At 35.2% G+C, this 11,342-nt stretch overlaps 2 protein-coding genes across 2 annotated transcripts in view; one reads left to right on the top strand and one right to left on the bottom strand.

The window, feature by feature from the left end:
- The first annotated feature begins 5,270 nt into the window (after nt 1–5,270).
- LOC144845633 (uncharacterized) lies at nt 5,271–6,675 on the top strand. Its single transcript, XM_078703068.1, has 2 exons — nt 5,271–6,192; nt 6,293–6,675. The coding sequence occupies exons 1-2, from the start codon at nt 5,568–5,570 to the stop codon at nt 6,673–6,675; spliced, it is 1,008 nt and encodes a 335-aa protein (XP_078559194.1). The 5' UTR covers nt 5,271–5,567.
- A 2,303-nt stretch (nt 6,676–8,978) lies between these two features.
- Nucleotides 8,979–11,342, bottom strand: part of LOC144845632 (fibrocystin-L-like) — a 13,851-nt gene continuing 11,487 nt past the window's right edge. The window contains exons 2-3 of the mRNA XM_078703066.1: nt 10,883–11,073; nt 8,979–9,097 (exon numbers count right to left, since the gene is read on the bottom strand). Of these exons, the coding sequence (XP_078559192.1) occupies nt 8,979–9,097; nt 10,883–11,045 (282 nt within the window). The 5' untranslated portion in view covers nt 11,046–11,073. The remainder of the gene's footprint in view (nt 9,098–10,882; nt 11,074–11,342) is intronic.

Genomic DNA, 11,342 nt, shown 5'->3' with positions numbered 1-11,342 from the left:
AGTTTATAAAATAAAGTTAGAGTTCAACCAAATTTGTTTATTCGTACTGTTTTATTATTTTGCTGACCGGAAAAGTTGGGGGATGGGTTACTATTTTCAGGTGCCTAATTTAAGATTAGTAGTAATAGCCCACTACTCTAATATTAACCCCCCTTCTAAATAGTAACCCACCCTAAAAACAATCAAAGAATAATAACCCAGGGTTACAATTAGAAAATTTACGGTACTCATTAGGCCTAGGGTATGCTATGCATAGGCCTATATGGATTATTATGGTACTGTAACTGTGTACAGTTTGGCGTTTCATAAATTCTCAGCAACTTGGTCAGGCACTATAAATATATTGAATTCCTGTAAATAAAAACAAAGAAAAAAAATTAAGCATGCAATATTACATAGGCAGAACTAGCTAGCCAGCCTAGGCTTTTAGGGCAGGCACACCTAAACTAAGGCCTGTGTTGTTAGGTAGGCGCCTAACCTAGCTTTCCAGCCCCAGTAGGTCCAGGCCTAGCCTAGGCCTATTCTATACACCATCTTCTCTAGGCCTATATATGATAGGCCTGACCTAAAACGTACTGTACTTTATTAGCCTAGCAGTCAGTATGATATAATCAGAAAAAATAGAAAATAGATGTATTTTTCTTACCTCTTTTACTAACCAAAGCCAACTCAATTTTAATCTTCGCATCGAAAGGAAGATCGGACCATTATTTACTTTTACAAAAATAAAGTTAATGCAGAGCCTGAAAGTCGGCAGGTAAATGCCAAAGAGAAATCATAACGTTGCTGACGTATAGCAAACGCATTCGAAATTGTCCACACCGCTCAACTCAAGCAGGTCCGATGCCATGGTCCAAGCAGGTAAATGCCAGCTGGTAAATGCCAAAGGGCCTCACACACGCAGAACAACTGCCAATGTGCTCTCATGGCGGCAGAACGCATGCCATTGTGATCTCACACAAGCAGGTCAAATGCCATTGTGCGCTCACACAGGCAGAAAAAAGTCCATTGTGAGACGGATATTTATGTATCCATATATATATTGAAAGAGAAAGAAGCATGCCAACCTATGCTTAAGTATATAGCTAACATTCTAGATATCTATACGTCGGGTCCGGTAGGGGCCTGGCGAAGATACGACTTGAACTTTCGAAAAGCGAGACAATCTCGTCCACTAGAATGGGGGGCTCTTGAATACGGAACTTCTTGTAAAATGCTATAATTATTTACGTACTGACACGTCCCAAACCAAACGGTTTCAAAGTAAATTTCAGAGTTCCTTTCGAAACACGCGAAACCGGGGAGTCTGTTGGAACTGGAACGACGGAAAGGATTGTAGAAAGAAACCCTGTACCCTCAAACATACTTGCGACATTTGCAGGGGAAACCACCCAAAAATTCGTTGCCAAAAACCTAACAAAATTAGGCAAACACCATCCTTTCTCGCTACCAACCCCAATTAAGGCTGGTTTCCTGTCGACGTAAGAGGCAGTTTTTCTAACGTCAGTTACGATTGTTACGTCGATTTTACGTAAGAAACCAACATTTGACAGGAAACCGCTTACGACAATATTTTGGTGAAATCGACGTAAACGCAAGAAAAATAGACGATCGACAGGAAACCGGGGTATCGAATCTCCGTCTGATACGTCGATTTATCGCGAATTAACAGGAAACCGGGATTTTATTGCTTGCGATCACTTGCGTTGCGTTATTAACGATTCTTACGTAAAGTTGACTTGGAGTCAACTTTACGTAAGCGTAAGAGTCGTAAGCGCAAGATATACAATGGAAAAGGATAGGCCTATTTTTAATAGATACGAAAATACGAATTTCATTAATAAAAGCAGCTTTTTTACAACACCTCTTTACCAAAAAAGGATAAAAATTAGCCCTACATTAAAAACGTACAATTATATTAAAGTTCTTTCTATTCACACTTTTCTTTATTTTATTGACACATTCTCATTCCGGTAATTAAGTTCATTAACTATTCTTTTATTAGGAGAAATGATTCGATGTTTTTAAACAATTTAAACCGGCACTATTTGCTCCATCTGAGTTTTTCTAATCAATGTTTTTGTTGTTTGTGTTGTTATAAGAAGCATGCTATTAGACTCTGATGCAGTAGATGTAATATTAAATATACAGAAGGTAAGATATTTAATAACAATTAATAATAATAATAGTAATAATAATAATAATAAAGTTATTAAATAATATTTCCATTCAATATCCCTCCACACTTAATAATAAGAAGCATACAGTAAATACTTGTTAAATAAATTTATTTACAAATACATTCTGCACAATACTATTTTATGGATTAGGCCATTTATATAAATTCTCAAAAATAATAGATGCATACACCATGGCATACAGAATATACAATACCGAAAATCAAACCTTTAACTAAATACTAATTACTTACTTATTAACTAAATACATTTTTAAAAAGCAAACACAAACACTTTTACTGATTACCTTAAGTGATATAGGCCCTACAGTAACTTTCTTTGCATACACTGTGTCACACAATATATATGATACAGGAAATTAAACCTTTAAATAAATCTAAAAAGTTGAAATACTAAAACTATAAACATATTTTTAAACTCTGAAACTGTGGTACACTGTACTGTAATTTCTCTCTTTCAGATGGGGCTGAATTAAGGACACAAGTTGATTCAATCTTTCTGGTGTCATTCTTGTATATCTATTTAATAAAGCAAAACAATTTGTAAATGCAACACATACACTTTTAATGTTGATACATTATCAATGTTAATATCAATGTTTTGTTTAATTTTCAGTGGTACTAGAAGCAGACTTTCTGTTCACATGTAAAAATGTTAATAATAAATAAGTATAATCAATAATTATTTTAAATCAAAGAAAAATAATTAAACATATTTAAAGTGTTTTTCACTTGTTTTTCTTAAGTTAATGACTACAAATTTTAATTTTATAGAATTTTCCTGTTAAGCAGCTGACCTACTGTTATTAGTTATAGTTATGTGTACAGTATAGATAACATTTTTAGTTACAAAGATTTAGTTTTTAAACACATTCCAACCAAAGGGCATGTAAAAGAGAAGTTTCACTGTAGATCATTTTTGTTGCAGTTTAGAAGTTGGAATTATTGTGTAGAGTGTGTAGATCCAATACATTAAAATTTTAAAATGTTTTTTTTTTTAAATTTGGCCTATCATATAAAATAAAGTCACACTAAAAAAAATGAGAGATTTATGCCTAATTTCAAAGCTAGCCTAGGCTTACAGATGGTGGTCCACCGAATTGGCCTAGGCCTAGTACTTGTATTGTAGGGCCTAACCTAGTAGGCCTAGTATAGGAGGCCTACTACTACTAAGTACTAGGGGCCTAGGCTATATAGTAGGTAGGCCTAAAAAAAGGCTTTTAGTAGTAGGCTAGCCTAGGCCTAGTATTACTAAAGTAGGCCTAGGCTAGGCCTACAAGAAGGCTACGGTCTAGGACATTTTTAGTACAGGGCTCTTGCCTATATTACAGTAAAATAGTAGTGGTTATGATGTAGGCCTAGGCCTAGGCATGTTTTATGTAGCTAGTAGGCCTATGTACAGTATATGCCACACAGCATGATGCCTTTCTAAGCCTAGGCTGCCTACCTGAAAAACAATTGCCTGACATGGGCAACCATCGATCGAGGAAACACGGAAGCGTAAGAAAAAAATTTCAACTTTACGTAACGATCATAAGACGACCGTAGCGCTTGAAGTTAAAAAAGTCAACTTTACGTAAGGGTCGTTATCGGCTCGTGAGCCTGCGGTTCAGAACGATCAAAACGACGTTCATTTTTGTTCAACTTAACGGAAGAGACGTAACAAACGCAACAATCGTAACAAACGTTAGCATTTCCAAATCTTACGTCGACAGGAAACCAGGCTTGCGCTTGAAGTTAAAAAAGTCAACTTTACGTAAGGGTCGTTATCGGCTCGTGAGCCTGCGGTTCAGAACGATCAAAACGACGTTCATTTTTGTTCAACTTAACGGAAGAGACGTAACAAACGCAACAATCGTAACAAACGTTAGCATTTCCAAATCTTACGTCGACAGGAAACCAGGCTTTAGACTAAACAACCTAACGTCTTACTTAACAGGTTCCCCACAAGGTATGTACACATCCATTTTGGCCGGCTTTAAACATGGTTTTACATTAGGCTCGATAACTCCACCCAATCCTATGACAGCTAAAAACCATAGAAGTTGTGTCACATACTCGGGGGCGGTAACTGACTTTATAAAAAAGGGTGTACTCTTAGGCAGAATTGCAGGACCGTTCTCATCACCACCCTTTAAAAACTTCAGAATTTCTCCGTTAGGGGTAATTCCAAAATCGGAACCAGGTAAATTTAGAATCATACACGATTTATCTTATCCGAAAGGTAATTCCGTCAATGACACGATTCCTACCGGGGAAAAAATTGTACAATACGACAACATAGACACAATTGTCAAACAAGTATTAAAGTTTGGGGTGGGCAGTCTCATGGCAAAAACGGATATCGAAGAGGCTTTCCGGATTATCCCGATCACACCCAAAGATTATTGGCTTTTATGTTTTTCATGGGAAGGTATTTTTTACTATGATAAGTGCCTACCCATGGGGGCATCAAGTTCTTGCAATCGCTTTGGTTTGTTCAGCGACGGATTAACGTGGATTATGCGAAACAAGTTCCAAACCCAGGGCATATCACACTTATTAGATGATTTTTGGTTCATAGGGGAAGCCGATTCCAATACCTGTTTAAATTCCCTGACTAATTTTATGTTTCTTTGTTCACAAGTAGGAATCCCGATCAAGTACAGTAAAACGGTTACGCCAAGAACATGCTTGACCATATATGGGATAGAAGTGGATACACTGTCTATGGAATGTAGACTTCCCATAGAAAAAGTTTTAAAAATTCGGGAAAAACTATCCTATTTTATGTCTAGGCAAAAAGTCACCTTAAAAGAATTACAATCTCTGTTAGGTCTCCTCAACTTTGCTTGTTGTGTAGTCGTTCCGGGCCGCCCATTTCTACGCCGATTAATAAATTTAACAGCGGGCAAACAATCTAATTCAAGAAAACCCCTAGCCACCGATTTCCGTACTTTAACTAGCGAGACCAAGGAAGACCTAAACACTTGGTTAGAATTTGCCAATAACTTGAATGGGAAGGCCATGATATTAGAAGAAATTTGGTTATCTTCTTCAACCCTCAATTTATTTACTGATGCATCGGGCTCAATCGGGTGCGCAGGGGTTCTCAATGAAAAGTGGTTTGCGATTCGTTGGCCAATTCACATGCAACATCACTCAATCGCCGCGAAAGAAATGTTTCCCATTGTTTTAGCTCTCGAATTATGGGGCCATCGGCTATCAAATAAATTCATCCTATTTCAGTCCGACAATCTAGCGGTGGTGTATATCATAAATAAGAAAACAGCTAGAGATAGCGTGCTACTACGTCTACTACGACGATTAATACTCTGCTGTCTAAAGCACAACATTCATTTTAGAGCACAACACATCCAGGGGGTCAAAAATGTTCTGGCTGATTGGTTATCTCGCTTCAAAATCGACAAAGCTTTACAAACCTTTAAACAGTTGGAACATTTTCCATCTGTCGTACCCTCCTCGTTTATTTATATTTAATTTAATTTTAATTTTTCTCCTTTTACAAATAGTTATCCACTTTTTATTCATAGGGCCTTCAACAAGGGAAGATGACATATTTTGGCCATCACGTGCTGACAACTTGTCACAATCAGCTCGTCAATTAATCAAAGCGTCCTTGTCAACTTCATCTCGTAAGGCTTATTCACGAAGTTGGGAATTACTCAATAGGTGGTCGGTAGATAAAAAGACTCTACCGCTACTTCCAACCCATCTTTGTAACTTTATTGCATTTTTATTTGAGAAGGGGTACGCTCCAAGCACTATTCATTCTCACGTTTCGGCTATTTGTTTCATTCACAAAATTCACAGCTTTCCTGACCCTTCCGATTCTTTTCTGGTTAAGAAAACTCTCCGCGGCATGCATGCTTCGTCAAATACAAAAGACACACGCTTGCCTATTACAATTGACATCCTTAGAAAATTAATCAGGGCCCTAGATACTACTGTTACGTCTAAAAAAAATGAGAATGCTGTTGTCAGCATTTTTCTTAGTAGAATTTCAGGGTTTCATGCGAGTGGGCGAATTAGCGGCCCGTTCGGGTATGGAAGCAAAAGTGCTCCAACGCGATGATATTTCATTCACTTCCACAGGTATGAACTTAACATTACGCCATTCTAAGACATCTACGGGAAAACCTCCGATCATTGTAAATATTACATCACAAACAAATAAGGCGTTTTGCCCTGTACACCACCTTCGGGTGTATTTAGACTCCTTCGGTCATACGCACGGTCCTCTATTCCAACACATGAACGGTAAAGCAGTGACACCACAATTTATATCATCGTGCATTAAGACAGCAATTTCTTTTATTGGGTTAAACACTAATTTATACAAGGGCCATAGTTTTAGAATAAGAGCGGCTACGCATGCCGCAGGTCTTGGCCTGTCAGAACATATAATTCAAAAGATGGGGCGTTGGTCCTCCGATGCCTTTAGAACCTATATACGGATACATTCCTTCAAAATCTAGTTTACCACATAAAACACGGCGTTTGGCCGAACATACCGAGCGTATGGCTCTTTATAATGAGCTTGTGGCTCAAGAGTAAGGTCTTTTACATTAAATAGATAGTTTGGTAGTTAACTAAGTACTGTACTAGTACTGGTATGTTCGATGATACTGTCTCGTTTTAAATTTCTTTGTCTTTTTTTTTTCTTCTTTCTTGGTTTTGTTTGGGTGCTCCCATTTACAATGGGTTCTGGCCTTTTTGGCACCCACGATTATAAGCATGTATCATTATAATTATCATTATATTTTATTTTATATTAATTTAAACTACTGTGTTAACTACAGTTTTAATTTCAATGTTTTTGTTTCTATTCGATCAATTATTATTATACATGTTTAACCTGTAATTCAGGCAGAGAGTGAACCCACATTTTGTAGGGAAGATCAATTCTCTCGTAATTTTTATTGCTTCCCTACTTTGCGTCATTATCAAATAAAATGGCATTTGACACTAACTTTGTTTCGTATTTTTGTGAGAGCCAGTTGTCACAAATAAGATTTGAAGCTATTCTAAGCACTTTGGTGTTTTTATGTTAACAAGTTTTTTCGAAAATCACAAAATGGTCTAAAACGTTTTTAAATACGATATTAAGCTATTTTGTGCTCTTTAATGTTTTTGTGTGAAAAGTTTTATCGAATTGCTCAAAATGGTCTAAAACCGTTTCTAATGAGATTTTAAGCACTTTGATGTTTTTCTGTAACCAAGTTTTTTCGAAAATCACAAAATGGTCTAAAACGTCTCCAAATGCGATTTGAAGCTATTCTAAGCACTTTGGTGTTTTTATGTTAACAAGTTTTTTCGAAAATCACAAATAGGTCTATAACGTCTCTAAATGAGATTTGAAGTTATTCTTAGCACTTTGGTGTTTTTATGTTAACAAGTTCTTTCGAAAATCACAAAATGGTCTAAAACGTTTTTAAATACGATATTAAGCTATTTTGTGCTCTTTGATGTTTTTATGTTAACAAGTTTTTTCGAAAATCACAAAATGGTCTAAAACGTCTCCAAATGCGATTTGAAGCTATTCTGTACACTTTGATGTTTTTTGTGAAAAATTTTTGTCGAAATGCTCAAAATGGTCTAAAACGTTTTTAAATACGATATTAAGCTATTTTGTGCTCTTTGATGTTTTTGTGTGAAAAGTTTTATCGAATTGCTCAAAATGGTCTAAAACGGTTTCTAATGAGATTTTAAGCACTTTGATGTTTTTCTGTAACCAAGTTTTTTCGAAAATCACAAAATGGTCTAAAACGTCACAAAATGCGCACAAAATAGCTTAATATCGTATTTAAAAACGTTTTAGACCATTTTGAGCATTTCGACAAAAAATTTTCACACAAACATCAAAGTGTGCAGAATAGCTTCAAATCACATTTGGAGACGTTTTAGACCATTTTGTGATTTTCGAAAAATCTTGTTTAACATAAAAACACCAAAGTGCTTAGAATAGCTTCAAATCGCATTTTGAGACGTTTTAGACCATTTTGTGATTTTCGAAAAAACTTGGTTACACAAAAACATCAAAGTGCTTAAAATCTCATTATAAACCGTTTTAGACCATTTTGAGCAATTCGATAAAACTTTTCAAACAAAAACATCAAAGAGCACAAAATAGCTTAATATCGTATTTAAAAACGTTTTAGACCATTTTGAACATTTCGACAAAAATTTTTCACACAAAACATCAAAGTGTGCAGAATAGCTTCAAATCGCATTTGGAGACGTTTTAGACCATTTTGTGATTTTCGAAAAAACTTGGTTACACAAAAACATCAAAATGCTTAAAATCTTATTAGAAACCGTTTTAGACCATTTTGAGCATTTCGATAAAACTTTTCACACAAAAAAATAAAGAGCACAAAATAGCTTAATATCGTATTTAAAAACGTTTTAGACCATTTTGAGAATTTCGACAAAAATGTTTCACACAAAACATCAAAGTGTGCAGAATAGCTTCAAATCGCATTTGGAGGCGTTTTAGACCATTGTGTGATTTTCGAAAAAACTTGTTAACATAAAAACACCAAAGTGCTAAGAATAACTTCAAATCTCATTTAGAGACGTTATAGACCATTTTGTGATTTTCGAAAAAACTTGTCAACATAAAAACACCAAAGTGCTTAGAATAGCTTCAAATCGCATTTGGAAACGTTTTAGACCATTTTGTGATTTTCGTAAAAACTTGGTTACACAAAAACATCAAAGTGCTTAAAATCTCATTAGAAACCGTTTTAGACAATTTTGAGCATTTCGATAAAACTTTTCACACAAAAAAACATTTTAAAAAGACTTCAAGACTCTCGTACAAAGTACCGGTTTGTGCTGCATTAACAATTTCTGCTTGAAGGTTAACTAACTTATCATGTTCAAGGGTTGAATTGCCTGTAAGGAAAATATATTAATTATTGTTTAGATATTAAAAGAATAGGTGATTAAATAAAATTCAACTCATTTCTAAACATATGAAACTGAAAAAAGAAGAAAAGAAGAAAATCTGGATAGATTATGTGATACTTTAATATGGTTAAAGAAAGCTATTTACTTATTATATATACCAAACTGGCAAGATTGTTAACAATCCACAAGCCACACCAAAGTCAACCATTATAACCGGTGTAGTGATGATGTCAATTGGGTCACTACCACGTATAAGTATCCAAAGAGTCTGCCAATCGTGATCAAAATAGTTCTCGCCATAAATGCTGGAGTCAGGAGTTGGCATGAACTGAACGTTTGGATCTTCTGGAACCCATATTTCTCTTTCTATTAATGGCAATGATGTCGAAAAAGTTGATAATTTTAAATATCTTCATGGAAACAGCATGTTGAACAAGTAGCTTCTAGAGTATCACAACGTATCGGTATTATTCGTAGATTAAGATATTATATTCCAAATTTGCTTTAAGACTACTTGCTAATGCAATAGTATTACCTTGTTTTGATTACTGTAGTAATGTTTGGTCAAATTGTAACTTAGAACTTGTTAATCGTCTTCAAGTACTTCAAAATAGAGTAGCTAGAATCATTCTTTATGCTGATATGTACACCCCTATAACAGAATTGATGTCCTCACTAAAATGGAAGAGTGTCCATGACAGATGGGAAAATGATTTATTAATTATGCTATTTAAATGCCTACAGGGTTTAGCACCATCTTATTTAACAAATCTATTCAAATTTATGGACACTTTTCACACAAAAAATACAAGAAGTCAATCAACAAAAACTCTAAATGTTCCAGCATGGAACAATATTTATGGAAAGAGAATGTTTAATTATAGAGCATCAACCTTATGGAATAATCTTCCTGTACATATCCGTAAAAATTATGAGACACTTAGTCAAGTTGAATTTAAACATCTTGTATAACTTCTATTGTACATAGTTTTAATATAGCTTTTACTTTTATTTTTCTTGTATTTTTTTTCCAAATCTGGACCTCTTGGGAGACCAGTACTTGTGTATTGAAAGAGCTATTCCAGAATAAAGAAAGATTTGTATTGTATTGTATTGTATTGTATATGAACATATCTCCATCCAGCTGCCCGTTATTTGACATGACATAGTGACCTTGATGGTACACATCTAAGCGTTGAGGATTGGCATACCAGATGCTGACAACTATTTTCTGATCTGGAGCTGTGTTCAGGAAATGAAGTCATAACGTTTGAGGATTCGTTGAACTCTCATATACATCTCATAAGTCTCTCCAATTGCAACGATAGACATAAATGTGCTGATGCGCTCTTGACATGTTTACCCATGACACCAGCCGTGATCTTTAGTCCATTGATCAAATCAACATAACCGTTAGACCCAATGACGATTGGTGAAGACGTCGTAATTCTGTGTCAGGATCAAGACTTTCAATAATCAACATAGCGTAATCATAGTCATAGCATTCAAAAGCCTGCCAAGATTCATGCCATATGCAGTCTTCTGTACCAATGATACCTTAATGAAAAGAGCAGATTATATAAAAGATCACAGCTACAACACAGTGATTTTCCTACTCCTCAAAAAAGGGATGCCACAATAAAATTGCGTGCCCAGTCTCGGTGAATGGACTGGTCTTGTTTCAAGAGTGCAACTTTAATAGGAGGAAAGATTTAGGGAAGAATCACAGTTTACAAAAGCTAAAATTCAACATTAAAGCAGACAACCAACCTTTATGTGGACATTTTTCATCATAAGGAATTTTAAGTCCACGTCTCGGATCTCTATCCCACTCGTATGGAGAATCAGGAATAACATAACCAGGCCGTGATCCTCCTAGAATTCCACCATCTTCATCTCTGATCATTGCTTTCTTAAATGCATCACAATCCATCTCCACGCAATCAGAAAGATTAACTTTACTGTTAAGATTAAATGAAAAGTGTAATGTATTGAACTTGATTAATATTACATGCTACCAATTATTTAAACTTCCTTCACCTGTTACCATATATATTATGTTAACCCACTTCTATATAACCCTGGCTACTTAATGGTCACTAATGGCTAAAGTAGACCCTCTGCTTAGACCACTAAACATTCCACCTTGACAGATTAATTACCCATTACCGATATTGTTATTATAATATATAGTAAATGTAGAATAAAGAATAAACACTTCAGTGCTAGC

Source organism: Antedon bifida, chromosome 6, assembly GCF_963402885.1.
Source record: "Antedon bifida chromosome 6, ecAntBifi1.1, whole genome shotgun sequence".
NCBI lineage: Eukaryota > Metazoa > Echinodermata > Crinoidea > Comatulida > Antedonidae > Antedon > Antedon bifida.
Note: the sequence above shows the minus strand (reverse complement) of the source record. Positions and strands in the feature narration are given on the sequence as shown.